The 27,781-nt window shown below is 33.7% G+C and overlaps 1 protein-coding gene across 1 annotated transcript in view; it reads left to right on the top strand.

The window, feature by feature from the left end:
- LOC108712382 (phosphatidylinositol phosphatase PTPRQ-like) overlaps positions 1-27,781 on the top strand; it is a 197,893-nt gene that overhangs the window by 48,438 nt on the left and 121,674 nt on the right. The window contains exons 16-25 of the mRNA XM_041587767.1: positions 1,120-1,191; positions 3,960-4,049; positions 5,065-5,328; positions 6,253-6,383; positions 6,610-6,739; positions 9,256-9,406; positions 9,736-9,842; positions 10,844-10,941; positions 18,988-19,150; positions 21,133-21,393. Of these exons, the coding sequence (XP_041443701.1) occupies positions 1,120-1,191; positions 3,960-4,049; positions 5,065-5,328; positions 6,253-6,383; positions 6,610-6,739; positions 9,256-9,406; positions 9,736-9,842; positions 10,844-10,941; positions 18,988-19,150; positions 21,133-21,393 (1,467 nt within the window). The remainder of the gene's footprint in view (positions 1-1,119; positions 1,192-3,959; positions 4,050-5,064; positions 5,329-6,252; positions 6,384-6,609; positions 6,740-9,255; positions 9,407-9,735; positions 9,843-10,843; positions 10,942-18,987; positions 19,151-21,132; positions 21,394-27,781) is intronic.

Here is a 27,781-nt window from a genome sequence, read left to right as displayed (position 1 = left end):
GGGTATGTAACTGACCCCTCAAATCTCTTTAAAGGAGAAGGAATACCATTTTCTGCTTGGGGTGCCAAAAGTTAGGCACCCCCAAGTGACTACTTTTACTTTCCTGACACCCCGGGTGGTGCTCCTATCAGCAGAAAACCGCACTGGCCTGAGATTCTTCTAGCAAGCACCATGGAGCGATCCTCTTACTGCTTCTTCAGGTCTTCTTGCGGCTGCGCATGTGCAGTAGAGCAAAAAGCAGAACTTTAATGGAAAAGCCTGCTACTTTGCTCTACTGTGCATGCGTCTGTCCTGGGAGATTTAAAACCCGAAGAAGCAGGAAGAGGACGGCTCCGTGGTGCTCGCTAGAAGAAACTCGGGCCGGTGGAGTTTTCTGCTGATAGGAGCACCGACCCGGGGTGTCAGGTAAGTGAAAGTAGTCACCTGGGGGTGCCTAAGTTTTTACCCCAAATGTAAAATGATATTCCTTCTCCTTTAAGGAGCAGCCTGCAATCACTGGCGCTACATTGTTATTGGGTTATTCTATAATTGCATTAATCACCAAATATTATATTACCAAATAATATCATATTAATATGCTATATATATTTATATGGGGTATATTTATAAATGGTAAGAGTATGAGCATGTTTGTAAGCATTTACATTTAACCCTATAAATGATAAAGTAATTAGGGCAGAACGGTGATCACATTTTTTCAACAAGCCATGGCTGAGGGTTGAATCAGCGAATTGCTTAAAAGAAAAAAAAAAGAAATTTAACGTCTCATTTAGCAAAGAATTTTATATATAAACATACTCCTAGCAAACAACGTGGTTACTTAAAAGAAACAAATGTTTTTTTAGCTAGAAAAAACAGATTTAATTTGCCTTGTATGACATAAATATTTTCATAGAAAATACACATTATTGGTTAACAATGTTAAGTTGTGCCATTATGTTACTGAACACCTTACAATGCAGTACATCCCAAAAGAAAGAGATTTTCAGTTCATTAATATATATACTTGGCAATACATATACAACACATCACAGAACACCTCTCTATTTAGAAAACTTAATATAAATTAATTTGAAATGATGCTTTTACTGACACTCAATATGATTTTGATTTTTGCAGATCCACCAGTTCCAGACAATTTTTCGTTTTCTGTAGAAATTGCAATGGAAGATGAAGTTATATTTCAGTGGAGTAATTTTTCAGGCTGGTCTCAACAAGGATTTGATATTTTCATTAAATATTATTCAGATAATATCAATGTACACTACAAGCACTTGCCTTCAGATTCTACATATATATCAGTTCAGAAACTATATCCAGGATACATGTATAATTTTATTTTTTATAAGAAGAATAAAATCGGATTACAGTATTTAAGTCCAATTATTTCAGCAGAGACAAGTGAGTTATGCTATATTATCTCATATATATTTTTAATTTGGCATAAATATAATAAAGCATATGTTTTATGCAGTTATCAGTGTAGTTAACAAAATGTTATAGTTGGATAACAGTACTTACTACTGTTCTGTAGTCCTAGTTGAAGGGACACCAGTGGTGAGGGGTGCTCTTAATACAATGAAGTAGTAACCCATAACAATCAATCTGCATTTTTAGTTTTAGCCACAAAATCACGAAATACAGTAAGACAAACTAATGCTAATTCTAATTTGCTGTTAGTTGCTTTAACAGAATATCTTTGCATTGTTCTTATAAGTAGTGATGGGCAAATTTATTCGCCAGGCTCGAATTCGCGGCAAAAATGTTTCCGAAAAAACGGACGCCAGCGTCAAAAACGGGCGCCGGCATAAAAAAAAGAGACGCCGACGCCGTTTTGCGAATTTTTCGCCATTTCGCGAAATTCCAAATTTTTCGGCAAAGTGAAACGCCACAAATTCGCCCATCACTACTTATAAGTATATATATACCTAAAAAGTGTTCAATTTTATTTTGAGCAGTGTGTTAAAAAGCAATATTTATATCTAAGAAAGCTATTTACTGAGGCCAATAGGCGACACATTTTTTTACACATGACAATTTTTTATGCACGCAACTTTTCAAATACATTAAAGTCAATGGGCATTTTTTCCTATGGTGACTTTTTTGTATTTTGTCTTAAATACATTTTTTGCCGTGAATCCATTCCTACCAAAACAATTTGCTGATCACTAACAGTTACTCTTCCCCTGTCTCAGCCAATAAATAGGGTAGCAACTCCATATGGATGTATACAGATACACTGGTCATGCATTAATGGGCAGGCTGCTAGGATTTTATATATTTGCTGTCAAAGAAACAAATAAAGTGTATTTGTATGTACATACAAATTTCGGCCTTGGGCCCCCCAAGACAGGGTCCTAGCACCTGCACGAGCTCCCCCCATATGGAAAAATTCAAGCCTAAAAATATCTGTCTTCTTGTGTCTTGAAGAAGTTAGGTTTCTTTGTCTCTAATAATGATACATTTAAGGGGAAATGTAATAAAAGTCACAAAGAGAAAAAAGATTTGCACCAATTCTTCCATAAACTGTTATCGCATTGCGAATTTTAATTGCAGACTTTTAATAAGTGCTTGAACGTGTCGTAATCTTTTGGAGCAAACATAACAACTTTTTCAGAAAGATGTTTTATTACATTCATTGCACATTTGTGCAAACTATAACATTTGCAAACTTTCCTCCACTGTCAGAAGTGGTCGCTTAACAGTTTGCGGGTTCTCAAAAAAGATATATTAAATTCACAGAAAGCAAAATTTGTTTGCGTAAAGGCATAACTTTTTCGCATTGTGAATAGTTTTTCCGTTACTGACTTTTATTACATTCCCCCGTTAGTTTTCAAAATTGTAATTTTTCCTTAAATGTAATTGTTATAACCGCTTGTCTTGCATACTTTGTATTTATCACCAGGACCATTATATCCAACAAATTTGCAAGCAACTCATATTTCATCAACAAGCATCAATTTAGAATGGGGTCTGCCATCGCATCATTTATCTACCTTGATTTGTGGATACTTATTGACAGTATGGGATGTTGAATCAAACGACTCTGCAAGTTTGATTAAATCAAAAGACAAAAACTCAACAGTAATAACTAACCTGAAATCATATCAGCAATACAACATTTATATACAAACATTAACAAAAAGTGGCAAATTAAGTTTATCTGAAAGTTTGCTGACGTTAGTTACAGGTATAGTATCATTTGCATATGTGCAAAGCTATAAATCAGTAAAATGCTGCCATGGGGTTTTTACAGTTGGGCTGCTTGTAAATAATTAACATGACTTTTAATTCTAACATAAAGGAATGCATGAATGGGAAAACATATAAAGAACTGTCAATAGTCTAATATGTTTTAAAAGCTATTGGAAGCAAACCTTACTTTAGTTCTATTTTTTTCTCATTTGACCAATAAAAGGAAAACTATGCCTTCAGAACTAATCCTTAACCAACAGATAATTTCTATTATAGTAAGTTACCTATTACAGAATTGAACCAAATTTTTATATGCATATTAGTAAAGATTAGCCTTTGACATATTTTACCTCTCTTTGTTCCCTCATGATCACGTGACAGGAAATAATGCAGCTCTACTTGTAGCAGGTATTAAAGTGGGAGTAAAAAATAGAACTCTAACCATTCTTTGGCTTATATACCTATCATGTGTGCCATTGGTTTGTATGTAAGCATAGTGCCTCATATGGAGGCTAGTTGGTACATCCTACTAGTAAAGTATATTTTTAATAAAAAAGACATTGAACATTTGGACTTGTTTATGTGATATGTTTTCATTGAGATCTGCAATTGTCAGGGGTATATATCCCTTATTTAATCATAGTAAAAAAATATACCCCAACATTTTTCTTTCTTTCTTGCTACTTTAAATATTTGTAATAACACATAATACTGATTTTTTGTATTGAGTGTAGTTATGTGACTGCTTTATCATCTTTTCATAGCCGTTAGTCCACCACAACATGTTTGGACTGAACCTGCAGAAGTAGGAGAGGAACATGTCATTCTCCACTGGGAACCACCGCAAGAAATCAGTCAGTTCTACATTTCAGTTAAACCTTTGAAGCCTTTTTCTACAGAAACTATATATAGGGTTAACAAAACAAATTGGATGGAAATTGGTTCATTAGTGCCAGGCAGAAGTTATAAACTTGGAATATCTGCAGTGAAAAATGGAAATATGAGTGAAATGATCTTCATCTATCAGACATTAAGTATGTGTTCATTTTATATAGTATTTATTTTTCAGACATGTATATTTGTTATTTAAAAAGACAGTAGCGGCCTAAAGTGAAAATATTTTATTTTCATTCAAAAGTCTTATTAATTCTTTTGCCCTGTGGATAGAATAATCTCTTGCCTTGGCAGCAACTTTTCTGTTTTTATTTAAAGTAAAGTAGGCAGCTAATAATACCATCTGACTTTATTTCCACGCAAACATTTTAAACTGCTTATCTGTTACCTGTTTACACATGTACTCTACATTCAATTGTATCATCCATTGCAGCACAGTATTTTTTTAAAAATAAAACTTATGAGACCCATAGTGGCTTGCATGAGTTGAAGTCACGCAAGAGAAAATTGCACAATTGCACCCGATACACGTAAAATTGCATGTGTGTGTGAATTTAAATACAATTACATCAGGCTCCTCTCCTCCTTGTAGATGTCATGACACTGTGAGTAAAACATGGTGATCTTTTCCAAAATGTCACTTTGCACACTGCATACAGGAACAAAATGATGTAGTATTTTTGCCAGGTTTCATCAATTTCTACAAAAACTGTAAATTTATTTGTTAGTGTTTGTATTCCCTATATCTTTCAAATGGTATATTGAACGCTCTACCTTTATATTGTATGTTGATTTTCCAATTTCAGACAGGTGACTACTATAACTTGGCTTAAAAAAGTTATACAGAAGTACAAGTAAATTAACTATAAACTGATTATGAATGTTCCTAATTTAATTACATTTCTAAGACCCAAAAAATATATATGTTATGGATTTTAATACTGAATAATGTATGGTTCATGTTATGTTTTACAGAGCCAAAACCTGCCATATTTGTGGTGCCACTTGAACAGCACACTCATGCTGTGACTTTATATGCTCACATGCCTAATGTGGGAATATTTGATGAAGTATTTATTATAATCAAGAATGGAGTCAACCAAAATATTTCATTTCCATTAAACCCTGCTGGCCAATATGAAATTAATGACCTTTTTCCAGGGACTGAGTATGAATTCAGCATTTATACTAAAAGTGATGGCATGCAGAGCACACCATATGAAACTAGAGTAAAAACATGTGAGTTAGTTAGTTTATGTTTCGTGTAGTCAGCTATATTTAATTTTAATTTTGCACACAACTTGATTAATTGTCACAAACAAGAAAAGGTTAATATGCTAGCATTTATTTTTTCAAAGCATTAAGAATAACATGCATGTAAAGAAATGCAATTATTTATTCTAGTCTTTTCTTGGGAATGGGGGTTTTATCTAGGGGGCCCAATTACCCAATTATCTAATTGCAATTCTTTTTCCATGAATCATGGAAAATTCCTGGTTTTCCTATTTTTCTTAAAAGCTCTAAAAATGTGAGATTTATTAAAAGACCACAAAAACCTTTCATGCAAAACTTTGCCAAGTAAAAGTTGTTGAGGTCTTATAGAAGTCAATGAGAGCTGCACTGACCTTATTAGATTGCTTTTAATCAATCTGGACTTTTAGAGGATTTCAGATTTTTTTTCTCTAAGAATTGTACAAATTTTTTTTCTAGGTTTTCGAGGTATTCCTATTTTGTAGCACATCAATTAGAGCTTTTTCTGTTCATATTTTTATATATGGATCTTTTAATAAATTCAATAACATTCGTGGTTTTAGTTGTGGTTTCAAAAACCTCTAAAACCACTAAAATTCGACCTTTGATAAAGAAGCCTCCATGTGTCTAGGTTATCCTGATGTCTGATGTTTTCAATATACTGCTCAAATACTGTACATGCAGAATTCTTTTAATAACACTGTAAGGTCTTCGAGACAGGGACTTCATTCCAACAGTGTATTGAAACCCTTAGCACCCATGGTCTCTTTTATAATAAATGTACCGTTGTTTGTGGTTATGCTTTGTAAAGCATTGTGTGTATTTTGGAGCTATATAAATAAAAACAAATACAAAAGAAAACATGCAAAAATACTTTAACTGATACATTTATATGGTAAATTCAAATTTTAGGCCTTACAAGTCCATTTAATCTACGTGAAGGCATGGTCAATGAAACTTCTATTCAAGTTGTTTGGGACAAAGCAGAGGGGAATTTCCAGCAATATGAAATTATATGTAAGAGCAGTTCAAATAATTCTATGGTAAGTGTAGTCACATGTGGTAATTGAATAAGGTATTAAAAGTGCAAGAACATTGTGGCATGCATTAGGAAAGTGGTGGGTGAAGGAAACATGTATTATAGAAAAGATTTTGTAATTGCATTTTGTAATTCATTAGAATAATTCTCAAGTCTTCTGTTGTTGGGTTTATCATTGGTTCATGGATAGCTCAGATATATTCATGCTGCTATCTTGCTTGTTATTTCAGGTGCAAAAGGTAACTGAGGAGAAAGCCTTCTTTTATAATTTAATCCCTGGCACAGTTTATATATTTGTATTACGCACAGAAAAGGAGCAGTTCAGGGACAGCATACCTCTTACAATGGAAATTCAGACAGGTAAGCACTTTGATGTGACATAAATAGCTATTGATAATGACATTTCATAGTTCAACATTAATTTATGTTTTCTACTTGATATACAGTACAAGGAATACATATAACCTGTATTTCAGAACATTTTGCTGCTTTTCTTGTGGCTTCTAGGGCCTCTCTTCATTGACTTCCTACAGTCATTATAATTCAATCTGGATTCAACTTTAATTAATAATTGAATTCAAATCCCTTTACCTCTTTATCTTCACTGCTAACATAACACTCTACGGAAGACTTCCTGTTCACTCATCTGATTCCCACTTTCAGAATATTGCTAAAGCTGGGCTTATAACATGCTGAGCCAAATTGAGATGATCTTATTGTTTTCCCCCACACTATTGGTCGCACTGTAATGGGAGGGGGGTGGCTACAGAGATGAGGAGCACATTAATGCTCTGTTGAAGTCCTTGCCTACTTGGGAAGATAGAATAGATATCTGCCAAATATTTAAACAGATATTAGTCAGGGCCCGCAATAATCTGCCAACTCAATTGGTAGCTTATGTTGCTCCATGTATTGCCACCTTTAGGCTCATTACATCTTAATATGTTTAAAAAAAAGGACAGGGCAGAAGAGTGGGAACTAATCAAAAGCTTTCTGTTGGAGAACTATAATTATAAATACATATAAAGTCATTAATATATATAATAATTTGACACATGTAAGAAATGTGTGTAAGGGTTTCCTAAAATGCAATAACTAATAACTAAATACAAGCAAAAGAAAACTTATATGTAGTCCAAGGTTTGTGCATGGTTACCAAGAGGCGTGTCCCATACGTTATGCGCTATCCAGTCCCACTGCAGCCCTTAGCTCTAATGAGCGCTACTCCACCGCTACAGGACCTTGGACGGAGCTCCGGCCACGCCCACTTAGGGTAATCACGCCCTCCTGATGCAGTATCACTATATACGTGTTGACTGTAAATTGTACAGAGAGAGGTGTTTGTGAATAGGTCTGTAACTCTTTGTATACTATGTCAGATACGTACATAATGTCTGCCATTTATTTTCACTATGTAATCAAATGCACGATGTTCACATTGTTTACTGGTTGCCAGGCAACAGCTTTTGGCGCCAAATAGACGTTTTAAACGTCCCACTGTACACACCACCGGTTCTTCCCTGATGGAAGTTCCGCACTGGAACTGAAACGTCGGATACAATAAACCTTTTTGCTTGACTGATGTCTATGTCATAAATCCTTGGAGTGCTGTCACATTGCTTTGTTATATTATTTTCTACGGATTAGCACCCAGGTTATTTCCCTGGCTTATGGTGTGCGCTCCCTGTGACTGTGTATATATATATATATATATATATATATATATATATATATATATATATATATATATATATATATAATCCATCCAAAAGTCTGCACTCTCGAAAAATAGAAATAACTTGCCTGGGTGCAGTATCAAAAACCAAAGTAATAGTCCAATTTGATGGACTATATATATATATATATATATATATATATATATATATATATATATATATATATATATATATATATATATATATATATATGTATACTGTATATACGTATATATTATATTAAAAAATATAAATATGTTTTTGTAACAGAATACATTTTAAATGAAGCATCTCTTAATAGTATTTATAAAACCCCTATAAAGTGATAATAAGGTAGAACCTTATTGCAACTATAATATGAAAAGCATATTTGAAGAACTCTCCACTAGTCTGGTTAATTGGTATGGCTCTTTATAAAAAGTAACACACTAGCATTTTATCTCACAGCAGGCAAAAAAATAAGTAAATAGGTATAAACTTCATAAATAGGTATACATAGGTTTATATGTATAAACTTCACAAAAAGACCGCCAACACCAGTATTTTTTTATTCTTAGTAAAAAAAAAAACAGTGAATGTACAGCCAACATGACATCCTGGTCCCTATTGAGAAAGGTCCCAATGGGGAGCAAAATGTCATGTTGGCTGTGTGCATACTGTATGTGTTTGTGTGTAGTTTGAATATAGAGTATTTGCTTGCTTGCAAAACCTGCAAACCTTTTTTTACAGCTCATAATATTATATTTTATTTAAGTTGGTTCTTCACAGAGAGGACAGTGAGGTTGTGGAGTTGTTGTGGCTGATTCTGTTAATGCCTTTAAGAATGGCTTGGATGATTTTCTGCACAGACATAATATCAAAGGCTATTGTGATACTAAACTCTATAGTTAGTATAGGTATGGGTATATATCATTTATGTGAAAGTAGGGAGGGGTGTGTGTATGGATGCTGAGTTTTCATTTTGAGGGGTTGTACTTTGTCTTTTTTCAACCTGATTTAACTATGTAACTATGTTAGTTAATGTGCTTATTGCTTAAACTTAAGTTTTTCCAGAGCTAATCTCACGTAGCAAAAAAAAAAAAAATAATAATTTTGATAACTGATTCTTATATTGCTACTAAACATAATTTTTAAAAATGCATTTATTTTCTATGACAACAGTGCCAGCTCCCCCAGAATACCTTAATTATACCAAAGATTCAGAGTCATTATGTTTCAACTGGCTAAGGGCATTAGGCCAGCTTGATGGCTATTTAATTTCCATGACTTCTGAAGACTTCAACAGAACTGAAGTATTGCCTCCTACTCAAAGGTATTCATTATCTATTATGGTTGTCAATTCTCTGGGTTTTTTTTATTCTGCATTTATTTTATATATGATAGTCAGACATGGCCTGTTTTTAGGATGGAAACATACTTTTGCCAGGTTGTAGCTGAAAAGCTAAATTTATAATTTACACACAGAATACAAAGTGTGTTTTTTGCAGGGCATCAAATAATAGATTATAGGTATATATGTATATGACTTTTTAAGTTGCTTAAAATGTAATTTTCTTTCATGATGCAAAATTGTATATTTTGGTTTTTATCCTATTTAAATATATTAATACTTTTTCCATGTGCTTGGGTTTTCATTCCTAGCCATTATACTGTTAATGGACTTTTACCTGGAACTGAATATCTAATAAGTATAGTCACCACTTGTGGGTTCAAGAAGAGCTCCCCTACAAATATACATTTTACCACAGGTATGTATATACTGTATTTGAAATAAAACTTTCAATATTTAAATGTTCACATTAGGAATATATATTACTTTCCCGTACATTTCTCATGTACAGGAAATACAGGCAAACATTGGAAGGTGACATACAAATAAAAATCAAAGATTAAAAATCAAATATGTAAGCTTGTAGATAAAATATTGCACATGTGCATAATCTTTCCTTAAGTACGTGTGGAATGTTTGAATTTGATTTTGTGTCTGTTTCTATGATTTAATTTATGGTTAACATGTAGAGAGACTAAAATTCTTAGTAAGTTGCTGTGCCTGTATACACCCTTATGTTTCAAATACCCATCTCAATAAAAATGATTTATAATTTACTTTTCAGTCTGGGGACACATGCTGGTTTGGCTGGCAAATGTAGCTTTTCTTGACAAACTGGCTAATGGTTAAATAGTAAATATGACTCTACATGTCAAGATTTACTGCCATACCATCTGGGAATGCATGACACCCTGGGCTGACATTTACAGGATTAAAACACTGCACAATATCCAGCTCTTTGGCCTGTGGGACAGTCGATCAGATGGCTGAACAATTTTCGTTTGTGGGCTCAAATTTTGCAGAACCATTTAATATCTGCAAACAGCTGAATTATGGTTGGGTGAACAGATAATCTAATTGTACTGCATAAAGGGTCACTGGCTAACAAAATATATAGGTCTGTGATCTGATGGTTTTGCCTGAATATCAAAGATCAGATCTGTGTGCCTGTTACAAGCCCATTTTACATTGTTAAGCTTTTAATAAAATTCAGCGAGTGAGGTAACATTTGTACTTATATAATGTGAGACTCGTACAAAAAACACTCCCTTGTAGAAGGATGTATTCTAGCTATAGAACAATACAGTAGTATCTGCATCAAGCTATATAATATATGTTCTACTTTTAGAAATATTTCGATATTTAATGATTAAAGTGTATTAATGAAAATAATCCAAGTGTATCGATAATGTTATTTAGATCCTGACCCACCATCAGCTTTGCAAGTATTGAGCCAAGAAGAAAATTCTGTTTGCTTTTCATGGAAACTTCCAAAGGGGAGATATCAACACTTTGAGGTAAGTCTTTTTATAATTACTGCTGTGTGGTTATTGGAAAAAATGTACTAAAAATAGAAATAGTTTGATCAAAAAAAATACATATAAAGACGCAACATTTCTAAAGTATTATTATTCATTATAAGAAAGGTAAAAAAGGTATATAAAAAGAGCTTTAGTTTCAACTTGTCTGATTTCAGATTCATGGTTTCAACATTAGTGTTACAAAGTCTAATTTTCAGCATTTCTAGAGAGCATCAGCACTTGACTTAATTTCTAGAAAAATATCATAGGGGTCATTTGCAACAAGCAAAACAGCATTCAACGTGTAAGAAATGGGTGCAATAAGCTATTTTTTTGCACTGCACATTGCCTTCGATTTTTCGATCGAACTAATTGCGCTAAAGCCTTCGACTTCGATATTCGAAGTCGAAGGATTTCAATTCGGCAGTCGAATATTGAGGATTAATTAACCCTCGATATTCGACCCTAGGTAAATGTGCCCCTAAACGTGTTGATAATTTTCTTCCCAAAGTGGGCGACTTTCTAAAGACCATTTTTAAAGGAGTATTTGATAACATCTCTTTCAATATGGAATCATTACATAGAATGAAAAGGTACTTGTGTACTAACTTGCATATATTGCCAAATTCCGCACTGTATTCAGTGCTAAAATAAATTGGAGAATCATTTGATGTCTTATTATTTGCACCTTGTGTAATTTTTTTCTTTTCTTTAGCTCCCAAAAGGTGATGGTTTCTGTCCTTAGAGCATGCTTTCAAGTATGCTGACTCAATAATATCAACAGAATACCCTCTATTAATTAATTTTTATTTTAGGATCATAGACTGTCATCATAAATTTCAGTTTTGGGACAGTTTCTTCTATATCTCAAAAACTGAATAAAATGAATGCTCATTTTCATATGTCGGGGGTGACAACTGTCGCGTCTTAAGATGGTGTTACCTGAACTTGGTTTAGAATAAACTTTAGTTTCAATTTTATTAGTGGACGTTACACCTATGAGTTTGAGATCCAAAAAATTACATTTCATGCTTATTTTGATTGACAGTGAACGTCAAATTCAATGGATTGTCATTTACAAATTTTAAAAATGTTTCAAGACTATCACTGGGACCAGACCATTTTAATAAAAGATTATCTATGTAGCAGCCAAAACAAATGATATTGCCTCCACACAGATTACTATCCCCAAAGAAGTTGGTGAGCTTCCACCAACCTATGAATAGGTTTGCATAAGATGGAGAAAAGGCCAAGCCCATAGCAGCTCCACGTCTCTGGAGATAGTATGATTTATAAAAGTAGAAATAATTGTATGTAAGGAGAAATCAAAAAAGTAATGCAATCTCTTGAATATAATTCAGATTTATGGAGCATGGGATTTACTGCTTCCAGGCTCTTGAAATGTGGTATTGACGAATATAAGGACTGTACGTCCATGGTCACAGAGCTATACTCTCTTGTCCATGGTATATCTGATAAAATTGATAATAAATGACTCGTGTCTTTCAAGTATGAATTTCAAGTTAACAACAATCAGTTGAAAACTTGTTTCTTGGCAGCCCTGAAGTCCTAGATTTAATTCAAGCAAGGACACTACTCTGCAAGCAGTTTGGATTACCTCCCAATACTCCATTTTTCTACCAAAGTACGATAACATACAGGCAGGCTAAATGGCTCCTGATAAAAAAATCATAGCTTGTGTGTATGTCTTACGGACATTATTCTATAAGGCCCAGATGAGCAAGGACTGATGTGAACGATATAACCTCTGTACTGGCACTGTATAAATAAAGAATAATAATAATTGCTATGGGATAGTCACCTACATTGATTCCAGACATTTCTTGGAAATGACTATAATAGTCATTTATATCTACAAGTATAGTGTCATTTCATTTGAAAATATTTTTTTCTCCATAAAACAGTGTAATTTCAGCAGTGTGGAGAGTTGCATCAGTTATTTCAAAATGGCCATACGGGTGCATGTGTGTGGTAGCAAAATCAGATGCAAGTTGAGATTATGTCACTTGTGGCACACACCATTTAAAGTAGAACTAAAGCCTAACTACAAAATTAGGCTAGAAATGTTGTAGATTATGTTTTGGGCTTCTGTACCAGCCCAAGGCAACCACAGCCATTTAGCAGTAAAGATCTGTGCATCCAAATATGCCCCAGTAGCTCCCCATCTTCTTTTCTGCTGATTCACTGCACATGCTCTGTGCTGCTGTCACTTACTGAGTTTAGGGACCAACTTTAAATATACAGTACACCTAGAATATAAATATCACAATATAAGGCTGATTAGTAATTAATACTGATAATTACTAAATTACTAAATGGCAACGCTGAAACCAGTGCAGTTAGCATCAGAATTTAATAACCAGCCCTGTAGCATCAGCTTCTATGACAGGCCAACCTTATTTTCTGCTTCATAATTTAAGCTTAGCTTCTCAACAGCTCCTCAGAGCCCACTGAGTATTTGAGTGTCACAGGCACTTTCCAAGATGGTGACCCCTTGTGACAAGTTTGAAGTCCTGGATCATTGCTGCTATTGAGAAGCTGAAACTTTAGGCTGGTGTAGTATGTTTAGTATAAAAAATTTAGTTCTCCTTTAAAGGACATTAGCAGGTGATTATTTTGGAGCATTTCTTTTGCATCTGTTGGTGAAACTTGTCATGGGAACCACTGAATTACCTCCAATTTCATGGTGGCAGTAGTTCCAGGGTTCCACAGTATCTTGCTCACAATGCAAAGACTACTGCACAACTATACGTGCAAGGAATGTGTTTGTACACAAGTAAATGAAGTCAATATGCACAACATTTGTGCCTGTTTTAGTGTAACCCTAAATTCCATATCTAAATTTATTCTTATTCTGTATAGCTCTTACTGAAACAGGATATCATATGGTAATGTCACTGTGCTTGTGTGTTTTAGGCACAATTATTGCGTTATGACTTTTATGTGTTTTTCTATAAATAATCTCCTTTTAATTTGTAGAATATGAGCAATGTTTCCTATTATTTTCTATAAAAATGTTTTGCTTCATGTTTTGTTTTAAAAACAAACATCAATTAGTGGTGAATTATTCGTTATGTGTCTTTGGATATAATGTGGACATTTTTCTGTATGTAACATAGTGTTTGTGCTGGTGTCACTACCACATTTAACTGGTAATTAGTAAAATGCAGAATGTCAGTGTCTGGACTTTGTTTTTTTCTGGCTTCAATGATGGAAATGCCCAGCCATCTTGAAATGTGTTCTTTAAAAACCAACTGAACTGCTCATTAAACTTTCATGTCAGGAAACAGTATACCAGTTGCTTAGCAAATTTTACTAACTCAGCCAAGATCGTTTTACTAACCATGCAAAATTTATCCATCTAGTTAACCATATTAGTTCTGTTGAAGAAAAAAAAGAACAAAATTCAAATAGATACAAGTTGTATCTATTTCTCTTTATTTAAGGTTTTCACATTAGGGCTGAAGGAGGAAAAACTGGAGAGGGGATTAAGAACATAAAAAAGAAAAAGAAAAAAGAAGCAATCTTAAAGAAATAACAGCAGTGTTGTGGCTGTAGAATTTTGTAGCTTTCATATGAAGTTTCTCATTTTTTGCATTGTGCATAAAATCCGCCTAACCATTGTTCATTTTAATCTGTATAAAGTGAAATAATGGTGGTGGTATATGTATTTTAGTTCTCAAATAGAGATTTTATACCATGGCATACAGGAAGTCAACCGAGCAGATAAAGTTATGTGGGATATTCCACATAATCCCCACCACTGAATTCATACAATTTTATAATAATAGTTAAATTCTGACAATAATTGATCTTAATAATTTTAAATATAGCCAGCCAGTGCAAAAATCTACTTATGTACTAATATGTGCTAAAATAATTAAAACACAAGTCAAGTCACCTTATTCAAAAGCATGCATTCAGGGTTATGATAGCAACTGATATAATAAAACAAAATATCATGGTGGATATATGGGATGTCATGGAAATGCTTGAAATGCAAATAATTGTTAGCCAGCCAAAAAGGAGAAATTAGCTGCAATTCATACAATATCTGCAATACATTTCTTGTGCTTTGCTGTCTTTGTCCACATTTTGCAACTATTTTACATTTGTAAATATTTTGCAGCCATTTCCCAAATTTACTTTGCTAATGGTTTTTTATGATTCCCACATATTGTACATTCAAGTTTGTCTGACATATGGAGAATGTAATAAAAGTCGCAAAGAGCAAAACAATTAGCTCAAATAAGAACATAACATCTAATTTCGCAATGTAATACTCTTCCTTAAACTGTTATTACATTGCAAATTTAAATTGTGCATTGCCCACTTTTAAGAAGAGCTTGAAGGTGTCTTAATCTGTTGGAGCAAACGTAACAACTTTTTCATTAAGAAGTTTTATTACATTTACTGTGCACTGGCGCAAACTATAAAATTCACAAACCTTCTTCCACTGTCAGAAGTGGTCGCTAAACAGTTTGCAGGTTCGCAAAAGCTATATTAAATTCGCACATAGACAAATTTGTTTGCACAGATGCATAACTTTTCACATTGCGAATATTTTTTCCCTTACCGACTTTTATATTACATTCCCCCAATAGAGTCTTAGTTTAAATGTCATGTGTAGTCATCCGTAGCTGTAAAGTAACATAATTTAAGGGAGGTTATTTATGAAAATGCGAAAATATCTCATTTATTTCTGAAATATACTCCAACCAAATCTGCACGGGTTATTTCCAGTTTTTTTCAATACATTTTCCCGAAATTTCCTATGCGGGAAAAAACTTGAAGCAATTTTGAAAATTTTTGCCCAAAAACCATGAAATCTTCGGATTATTGCGCGAAACCCATTTTAGATCAAGATATCATTGGAACTTCTCCCATTGACTTATATACAACCTTGGCAGGTCTGATGTGCCGGATTTTCGTATTCTGACTTTTTCCATCCTCAGGGTATGATAAATCCCGAAAAATTCGAGTTTTCACAAAAAAATCAGATCTTATAATAAAAAAAACCTCAATTTTTTTGAGTTTTAGGCATTCAGATTTTGATAAATAACCCCCTTAGGGTCCAGATTAGGGTCATAAAATGTAGGATTTAGCCATATCCAAATTTTTAAAAACTGCTGAAATTGGTGAATGTCTCATGTGTATGTTTATTTTCCTGGTCCTTATTTAATGCACAAGCTTTTAAATGACCTCACTACTCATTAGGCACAACCTACCTTAAATTTATATTATACTGATTAAAAACCTGCTGCACCTTTAGAAAATCTTTTCAATTTAAATGAAATTACAGTGCTATCATTGATTTATATTTTCTACTTCTTAGTGGAGAATTATGATAGAAAAAAATGAATATAACCTTCATCTCATAGAAATAAGACACTTTCTAAATATAATAAATTAAAATTGTGTAACATTACTGAAACAATCAAATTACACTCCGCTCAGCCATTTTCAGCCATGGGTCTTTCTCTATACAGGAGTTGTAGTCAGATTTCGACGAACAGTAGGTATATTAGAAAATGTATTAGTATCTTTCAAAATAACAAAGGTCCAAGTAGAAAGACAGATTTCTGAGATGGGGATACTGAAGATTAACTCAATTATTTTAGAAATAAATGATTATTTAAAAAGTTTCTTATTTCTACAAGATAATGTATAAAGTATATTTGTTTATATATGTAGTATAATTTTATGTTTAATTTTAAATTATTATATATTTTATATATTTTTATACATTTTTAAAAGAAATGCATGGGCTCTCTTTTAATCACTGAGGTGTTCCCTGCACACTTTGATGGGGGACCTGAGATTTGGAAGACAGAACACATTAATAATAGCTTACAAAATGTGTGGCCAGTAAATTGTATTTAATACTGTATTATTTTGTTCCTTTTTATTTCAGGATCAGTTTTTCCTTTATCACTTTTTACTGTTTATTAAATAGTCTAAATAGTATGTTAGAACATGATTTTCTTTTGCCATAAATCATATTTCATTCAAATAACATAAGTTTAATAGTATACTCATACTGGATAAAATTCTTCCAAATGACATTTGAAATTTATGCTTTTTAAAAAACAGGTTTACTAGGAGACCATATTAAAACACATTTGATTGATGATTGTTCATATAATTGCATTTCTGGTATCCACTTGCTTTAATTCCTTTCTTACATTTTTCAGTTTCTAAGAACCATGAAAGCTCCCATCAATAACAGTAAAACCTTATACTTTCAAATGCACCACTCAAATTTTAATCGTTTTGATATGAAAATATTTTCTTCCTTGGTGCACATTCTTTTCTGTGTTCAAAGAAGACATAAATTATAGCTACCAATCATCTGGCACATAGACCAATATCAGTGTGTGTTCTAGTAGAGCATTGAGGAAAGTAGATAGATAGCTAGATAGGTATATAGATAGATAGGTACAGTAGGTAGAGATACACATATACTGTAGTTGTATATATATTTTTTTACCTAGAAATCTGGAGTTTTTATTTTCTTTTTTTACTTGCTTTCCCAATGCTGAAATGATGAATGCTTCATCATGGATATTCTCATTGGGTTCAATGTTTGAGATTGTTGGCAGGGTGGCTGCCAAACACATTTGTCTGCCTTAAAATGTGCATTTTAGGTGCATTATATGGACTGAAAAGGAAGGTCTAAAGGAAAAAGGGTTGGCTCTCCTTCTCTACCAGGTAATTAAGTGGCAGCTAAGGTTAGAGCTGTTGTTTTGCCTGTAAAAGGGATGTGTTCCCACACCTATGGACTATCTTATGTGTCTAGAGGAGAGACATGGGCCTGGTTGAGTGAGATGCTACTGGAGCCCGAGAGAGGCATGTGAAAGAAACAACTTGTGGAGCAGGTGATGTGAAGTTTGTATACTGACTAGTTAAAAAAACTCTCTGGAGACCTGCAGCTGAGTGTAGTGAACAGAAAGCCGTATTTGTACACCTTATATGTATTTGGGTGGAAAAAACCCATAACGACACCAAGGAGTGAGGGTTCTTCAGCTTTATGCAGACACTTTGGAAAAAAATTACTTTAAACTGAAGTTTGGTGTCCCTGTATTTAGTCTGAAGTTCGGTGTCCCTGTATTTAGTCTGAAGTTCGGTGTCCCTGTATTTAGTCTGCCACCATCCCCACAATGGATATACAAAGTTTGTCACAGAGTTTAGTTTTACACCCTCCAGTTGGGGGCTTATTTATCATGTAAAAAAATGGCAACCAAATACACCACACATTACAGACATCACAGTGTAACAAACACTTACTTATCAAGCAATGTCCTGGCATATTCACTAGTCTGATACAACAAAAAGTAGAGATTAGTGAACAGATTGTAATTTAGGATTTGTAATTTAGGAACAAATAAAGTCTGCTCTACAAGTGATACCAGGTAGGATTGATCCACTAATTTTAAAAGCACTTCTGGCACAAAAATAGCTTCCTCCACTGCAGTCTGGGATACTCTCTTAGATATCACATGTGTATAAGTAGAATCCAGGTGATGTTCAGATTCTAATTAACACATATGCACATTTTAAACAAGTGTCCTTGGCTCTGGGAGGATCACTTACATTTTTGGCATGTGTGTGCCCCACAGCATGACCCTTAGCATTAATAGCAGGAAATTGGTGCTGCCGCCATAGTACTCGGCTGTGGGGCATCTTTTACAATTTAAGATCTATTAGCCCACATCTGTACTGCATGAAACTATTTTTTAGGTGCCCTGTAGTGCAATGCAAATTCATTTTCATAACAAAAACGCTTATGGAAATTGGGCGAAATGTTATCTTCTGGTTGTCTTGAATTTCAGTACCTAAAAATGCACTTTTAAACTACCCAAAAAATGACCTTCTATCATCTGTCTTTCTGAACAGTGGGAATCTTGTGAATACATCAATTGTTGTTTTATTATATATTTTCAAATTATGATTTTGTTGGAATTTGTAATATTTGTTGCATGATAAGTTTTTTAACATAATTTACTTAATATATTTTGACAGCTTACCGTTCACCCAGCAAACAGCAGCACCCTCTCCAAGATAACTACTGATGCAAATGAATTAAAAGTGAAAAACCTTTCACCCGGTGTAGAATACAGATTTCAACTCAGAACAATTAATGGGAAAGTGGCCAGTGTGCCTTTAGAAAAAGTAGTTAGTACAAGTAAGTATGAAGTTATTAGTGATTGGTTTTAATAATATATCAGTTATAAAGAACTTGCAGTTTTGTTGAAGGCAGTATAAATTCTATAATTGTAGTTATGTGATTTCAAAAATGCTAATGAAGGAAAAAAAATCTTAAATAAAATTGAGTTACACATTTTGATATTATTTAGACTACCTATTAGAGAAGAAACAGATCTATCAGGGCAAGAATGTTCAGCTTTGAGTACAGTTTTGTCTAATGTTCCAGGTTTTTCAAGACATAGGATGATATGACTTTTGAAGTAGCCATACAGTTTATTGATTACATTAAGATCAGGGCTTTGGCTGCGCCACTTCAGAACCTTTTATTAGGTGTACCTCATTTAACTGGAACTTACTCCTCTTTACTTATCTCACTAAAGGGTAAGTGAACATGATTTTACTGCTCAGCTACACATTAGTAAATACTATTTTTAATGCACCATAGGATGTAGAATACCAATAGGCAGTGTAGAACCTATACTAGAGGACCTTGATGTGCGACTGGGGCTTTTGAATAGTTTTTCCAAAGTTTTACTAATATTTTTTGTAATACAGGTATTTATTCATATAGCTTTACCTGGGGCTAAATGTGCGTTGACAATCCTTCTTTCTCTTTTTGTGTTTGTAAATAATGGTTGTATGTTGTGTCTAGCAGCTGGTTAATTACAGAATGTAGGTTAGAACAAGTGCTGGCATATAGGTGCTTTACTGATCAACAAGACAACTCATTGTCTAGGTGTGGGGAATGTTTGAGGATTGAAGTAATGTCTTTAACTTACCCACCTGGAACTGTTAGAGATCATCAGGCCCTATTATATGGGAAGGCCACAAAGGCTGAGGCCTAGGGCAGCACGATTTCAGCAGGATTTTCAGACGCATATTCTGGCTAATTTCCACACGCACAGAGGATTGGGCCCACAGAAACTTTTTCACAGTTACTTACATCTTCAGTGCACAGTACCGATGGGGTCAGGGAAAGTGTGAGCACCTGGGGGGAGAGGGAGCGGACACACAGGGTCCAGCTTAGGGGTGCCGAAATACAAAGAGATCATAAACATTAAAAAGAGATCATTAAAGGACCAGTAACATAAAACATTTTTTTTAAATTTTTGTTTGTACATAACGATATAAAACAGCAAAACACATTTAACTTTAAATTCAAAAACAAATAACTTACCGAGACTCTGCTTACGCTCCTCTTCAGAAAAGGCGACAGGGCGCTCGATTTCTCCTCCCTGCCTTCTATAGGAGATAGCCAGGGAGGAGAAATCGAGCAGCGCATGATGGATCATCGCCATGTCGCCTTTTCTGAAGATAAGCACAAGCAGAATATTGGTAATTTATTTCTTAATAAAGACTTTGTAGTTTAAAGTTAAATATGTCTTGGTTTTTTTTCATGTCCTAAGGAAAAGCGAGCAAATTGCTTTATAGAAATGCCACATAGAGGGGATTTTTACCCCCATAAAACGAAAACTATACCAGATATCACTTTCATCATTGTCACTGTTAAGGATAAACGTGTATGTAAAATCATTAGTACAGATATGGGATCCATTATCCGGAAAGCTCCGAATTACAGAAAGACCGTCTCCCATAGACTCCATTTTATCCAAATAATCCAAATGTTTAAAATTTATTTCCTTTTTCTCTGTAATAATCAAACAGTACCTTGTACTTGATCCAACCTAAGATATAATTAAACCAGCCTATTGTATTTATTTAAAGTTTACATGATTTTCTAGTAGATTTATAGTATGAAGTTCCAAATAATGAAAAGGTCCATTATCTGGAAAACCCTGAGTTCCGAGCATTCTGGATAACAGGTGCCATACCTGTAGTTGCTATAACTATGAATGTACATACTTAATTATCTTGCTCCGGTTTACCTTTATAAAGTATTTATTTAAAATGTGAATTGATCTGTAATTTTTAAACATTGTCTATTTTCTTTTATTGCAGGACCAGCTGGAATTTGTGGCCTTACTATAAAATCTGCAAATACTTCTTCAGCAACCTTAACTTGGGATCACAGTGAAAGCAAATTTACACACTACAGAATAATACTATCGAACCAAACATTTTCAAGAGAATATAATGTATCCAATCAAATCACAGATTATACTTTCTCAAATTTAACCCCAGGTGCCATTTATCATTTTAAAGTTCAGAGAATGAAAGTAACTGTTGAAGGTGTTCTCACAAATATTAAACTGGTCACAGGTAGGTGTTATTGACATTATTTTTCATTACTAGCAAATATTATACCTTTTTACATTATTGGTTTGTGCTAAAATGTTTTTAAAGTGGGCTTTGCAAAAGGAACAATTTTAAGTAGCCCCACCTCAACACTTGTAACATTAGTCAATCATACCTCCATAGCTTCTCTTACTATTTACATTAAACAAATCCAACAAAAAGATAAAAAAAATAAGGACCCTCTATACAAATAAAACATTTTCATTCTCTATATAAATCTCTATAAACATAAAAAAGTCTATTCTCTAAACACTGCAAACAGCAGTAACCAATAGCAATTAGTACAGGCTGTTTAAAATACACCAAAAAAGTGTATGTTAAAATAGATGATACCACAGCGCACAGTGCAACATTTTGCAATACTCAGATCCCTTTTTCAAGCCATCAGTTAAAGAGTATCCATTTAGTACACACAGGTGCAAACTTATAAATGGTAGAACAGGAAGTAACATACGGGGTATGATGTCATCATACATGGTTATCACAGTGATTTAACCCCTTATTGTTCAATCTGTGTACAGGCATCAACTCTCCAGTTGTCACTCCACATCTACTGAGACCCCCTCCCCCCACACAGCTAAATGAAATATTAGAAACAGAAAAACATGCAACTATTGTTCATAATAAACACACAAGTCATAATCCGTATCTATACAGGGAGGAAGTGGTTATTTTGTTTTTTAAACTCTTGGAGATAATCTTATGTGAGGTTTAAGGATGCATACTACTTGCACTACAGCTGTGCAAATTCTCTCTCTCTCTCTCTCTCTAATATAGTTCTCATTTACAAACACAAGTGCAACATGCAAAGTGCAATTTTAGATGCAATTGACCATGTTTTTTACCCACAAAAGTAATTGCATCCACTTACATATTTATGCTCAAAATTTTCATTTTTGCATTTGATCGAATTCGATTCAAAGTTTTTCCCCAAAAAAACTTTGATTTTTCAAAGTCCACCGATTGACTCCAGATAGGTTCTAGGAGGTCCCCCATAGGCTAAAACAGCAATTCGGCAGAGAATTTTCAAATTTTTTTTTCAAATTCGAATCGAATTTGAACTATTCCCTAGTTGAAGTACACGAAAAATAGCTCAAATTCAAATTTTTTTCATTCAAAAATTCACCTCGACCTTTGAAAAATCTGCCCCTTAATGAATGCTGTAAGAATGTGAAACAATTGCATCCATTTTTGTTCAAATATACTTCCAGCTGCAGTCAAGCTCTGATATACTACTATATATATATATATATATATATATATATATATATATATATATATATATATATATATATATATATATTGTCCCACAGTAGCCACACTCAAAACCTAGCGATTCCAGTGGTTTACTTTATCAAGAGCAACTTTATCGAGAGTGCTGGCAACCCTTGGACTTGTGTGTGTGTGTATATATATATATATATATATATATATATATATATATATATATATATATATATACTAACGCACGCACTCTGATCCAATTACTATATATATATATATATATATATATATATATATATATATATATATATATAGTCTTATGAAAGATATATATATATATATATATATAGTCTTATGAAGGATATATATATATATATATATATATATATATATATATATATATATATATATATATATATATATATATATATATATAGTCTTATGAAGGATCAGCACACACTGTTCTGTAGTGAAGTAATAGTGTTTATTTTCAAACAAAACACATTTTTATCCTATATATAGATAGATATATTGTCCCACAGTACCCGCACTCAAAACCTAGCGATTCCAGTGGTGCACAATCAAAACAGGTTTACAGTTCAATCCCACATGGGGCCAAAACGTTGATTGAGATGTAAACCTGTTTGAAAAATAAAAGCAACTTTTTTCACTTCAACAACAGTGAGTGCTGATGCTCTCTATACTATATAAGCCACTTTGATCGTGCACCACTAGAATCACTAGGTTTTGAGTGCGGGTACTGTGGGACAAAATCTCTCTCTCTCTCTATATATATATATATATAGTCCTCCAAGAAGCCAGCACTCTCGAAAAATAGCTTCAAACGCCTGGGTGCAGCATCGACAGTTCCGATCTCCACATGCACAAATAAGATCCGCACTCACAGGACATTTTGGGGTTAATGAAGATCGATTTATTTATCACGATCGGGATTACGGATTTTGGACACTAGGGGCATATTAAATGTATATTTTTTTCCCTCTACTTTTTTATTCATTTTTTCCATTTTTAGGTTTATTAGTTTATTTATATATTTCTATTGATTATTATTGCAACACACCGAGGAGCATTATCGACTATATTATATGAGTTGGGGCATTCACATTTATGAATATATGTTTAACTGCACAATGATATTTTATTGATTTTTTAATCCGAGTATGGGTTTACACGGAGGATCGTTGGTACAATAGATATATACTGTCTGACACACATACAGAGTTAGTATTTGTTTGAACATCATGTCATGTGGATATAGGTCACTAGGTTTGAATAAACATATGTCCTCTTATTTGGTATGGTACTGACCCATTAGTGCATACTAATTAATAATAAGTATATTTATGATAGATTCATTTTCCATGTCCTCACTATTAATTACTGATGGTGAGTGAGCCCTTGGGCTGGAATGACACTGAGCGGTAGAGAGATGGGTTATATGACGGCCATTAGAATGTTTTATACAGTAACTTTGTGCTGTTACTTAGTTTCAAATTATAAATGTAGCGGGAACCCCTGAACAGACCTTCCACTCTTCTTCAAACTTATATTTTTCGTAACAAGTAACAGCTATGTAACAATTATGGCAACAAATTGGGAAGTGATATATAATGTTACTGAATATTTGGTTTTAATGGTTTTTAACATTGTATTAATGTGTGGGTTTTGTTATACTGTATTTTACTTTTGTGTAATGATTTTTTTATTTATGTTGATTGGGATATGTATATTTGTCGTGCTTTAATGATGAGGTGGACACGTCATCTTTAATTGGCCAAGTACCGGTTTTTCCCGCCAATCTAGGTATTTAAAGCATTTGTGTGTTAGTATTTGTTACTTTGAAAAAGACCTCGGATGAGGTCGAAACGTTAGACTCTTGCAATAAATTTTCTATAATTTTCATAAGTCCTGTGAGTGCGGATCTTATTTGTGCATATATATATATATATATATATATATATATATATATATATATATATATATATATATATATATATATATATATATATATATATATATACAAGTCCAAGGGTTGCCAGCACTCTCGATAAAGTTGCTTGAATTTGCCTGGGTGCATTGCCAATAAATTATCCATAACTACTACAAGAAGGTTCGCACTCTCAGGACTTATAAAAATCATAATTTATATAAGTCCTGAGAGTGCGGACCTTCTTGTAGTAGTTTTATATATATATATAAATATATATCTATATATATCTATACAATAGACTCAAGAAAGGCGGACGGCACTTCTGGAAAAGGTTTATTGGGGTTGCTGCTGTGACCAGGTTTCACAGCATCAACCCCAATAAACCTTTTCCAGAAGTGCCGTCCGCCTGTCTTGAGTCTATTGAATGTTAGCAGTGGGGACACTGCTAGACAGAGCACCAGGATAAGTGTATGCGGTGAGCAGTAGCGGTCCTTTACCTTTTGTTTCCGATCTTTATATATATATATATATATATATATATATATATATATATATATATATATATATATATATATATATATATATATATATATATATATATATATTTATATATATAAATATAATTTTTTTCAAGTTTTGCAAAATATGAATACAATACAGTATAGATACTGATATTCGTGTTGAATGGTATCCAGCTTATGTCTGACTTGCTACAGTGGTCCATTGGCATGTGTATGATTCCTGTTAGAGTGGGCAAGCATCATGTAGTGGAGTTAAATCATTCATCTCTTCTAGATAAGACTCCCACCAATCTACAGCTGTAAAAATAACAGATTCATTGCAATGCATTTATTACCAAGTGCTTTGCCTTAGAGAATATGAACATTACACTGGGAATTTACAGATCACATTCTCTTTCAACTGATAATCTCAGCCATTTCTTAGAAGCTTTACATTGGAAACTTTAATGACGTTAAACCTTTTTTGACACAACTCCTTATTTTTCAATACATTACATATATTTTTTTCCAAAAATTACATTTAGCACGCCAACTTTCAAAAGTAAAAAATAGCTTTTTGCAACATTCAATTCATATTGTATGTTAGATGATAAAGATTTCCTCTCTAATGCTTAAGTGATTAAATGAGTGCAAGGGATCAGGGATGTCAGCTTATAAGGATGAGTATTGCAGTCTTAACTAGAAGTTTAAAGGGGGAGTTACCTTTTGATTTTCAGTAGCAATTAATTGTTATGAATCTTTTTCCACTCATTCTTTGTTCCTTATTACTTGAATTTGTTTTAGTTTCATTGTTCTGTTGTCAGAGTTTCTAGGTTTGCCTTTGTAAAATTACAGTATTTTTCTAAACTTGTGATATGTTTTAACATTGTGCAATGTATTTATACTGACATTGCTTCAGTTGAGAATATTTGTTCTATCAGTATCTATCACATTTTTAAGAAAAATAAATGCTGCGGCACACACTCTTCCAGGAGAATAAAACAAAAGGGCTGCCATTTCTGGCTGATGCTTCTTTCAAACATGCACTGAACTGAGAAAATAGAGTACAGACAGAGTCAGACTGGGCCCTGGCTCTCATTGGCCCTGTCAGGCCAGGCCTGTTCTCTGCACTGACGCTCTCCTGATTTCCCCCTCTGGCCCCGGTCCCTGCCCAGACCTCCCTCCCTGTAAACAAATGTAAACAAATGTAAAATAATAAATAAGACTCCCTGCAATTTGGTAAATATATCCTTAAGCACTTAACATGGACTCTTTTTGAGACAATAAGTCTCCAAAGTAGGTATTTAAACCTTAATTAAAGATGCAAGAGACTTCTTCAATCTTCTATCCCTGCAGTAGTGCTACATCACTCATTTTGTTACCTGCAAGATTGGGGCGGGTAATGTTCTAGTGCTCCAAAAGGTAGAAAAGTGAAAAGTTACGGGGGATATGTGGGTAGCTAATTAGTAGTATCACATCTCATATCTCATAAGTGGCTTACTGTATTTAATTTAACAGTGTGTCCCTGATGACTATATGGATATATGCAGTAAATATAGATATATAAAGACTACACAAAACCACTTAGAAAGTAAAGGCAATAATAAAATGTGCAATAATAAAAATGTGTTATTGTCATGATTATCCACAAAAATAGAAACAAAAGGCACACTCACTTCAATGCTTCTGCATAAATTCAAACTATTTTCATTTTCATGAGATCCCAGCATTTTTGTCATGATTGTATACATTAGAGATTAGAGTGATTCAGTACTTCAAGACAGAATCAGAATAATTTACACAACCTTAATTAAATTATGTTAAAGCTCTTTAACACTACTCAGTACCACCTGTTTCGACATATTTTTGGCACAATAAAGTACTTTGAATATCTTTGAATGGGTGGAAGTCTGAGCACCTGTTTCATATACAGTATATTTTTTTAACTATATCAAACAAGTGCACTTGTAAGTGTAGTCATCAGACTCGGGAAAACAATCACAGTCTAGTTTCTGTTCATTGGTATAGCTTGTAAGGTTACACCAAATGACAAATGTCACAGGAGAGAGCTCTGTTTCTTTTAACATATGATATGTGGGAACAGTTAAGTCACTTCTGAAGTGATACAACTTCACTGTAGCATTATCTAATGAAAAAAAGCTCTACAAAATATTTGAACTGTGTTGGAAATAGGGATGCACCGAATCCAGGATTCAGTTCGGAATTCGGGCCAGGATTCTGCCTTTTTCAGTATGATTTGGATTCGGCCGAATCCTTCTGCCCGGCCCAACCGAATCCGAATCCTAATTTGCCTATGCAAATTAGGGGCAGGGAGGGAAATCACATGACTTTTTGTCATAAAACAAGGAAGTAAAAAATGTTTCCCCCTTCCCACCGGTAATTTTCATAAGCAAATAAGAATTCGGATTCATTTGGTATACGGCTGATACTTTCACGAAGGATTCAGGGGTTCGCCGAATCCAAAATTGTGTATTCGGTGCATCCCTAGTTGGAAATTATTAGTAAGCTATAAGGCAAGAACTCCACGCCGCATCTGGAGCGGACATGTTGCATAAAACGCATAAATGTAGTTCTTACCTGCGATTTATCCTTCACTTCCTGTTCCACGTCGCATGCGGTAACAAAGCCATGTGGAGGAAAAGATCCTTCACTTCCT

Source organism: Xenopus laevis, chromosome 3S (genome assembly GCF_017654675.1).
Source record: "Xenopus laevis strain J_2021 chromosome 3S, Xenopus_laevis_v10.1, whole genome shotgun sequence".
In the NCBI taxonomy this organism is placed as follows: domain Eukaryota; kingdom Metazoa; phylum Chordata; class Amphibia; order Anura; family Pipidae; genus Xenopus; species Xenopus laevis.
The sequence above is the reverse complement of the archived record's forward strand: the minus strand, read 5'-3'. Positions and strand labels throughout refer to the sequence as shown.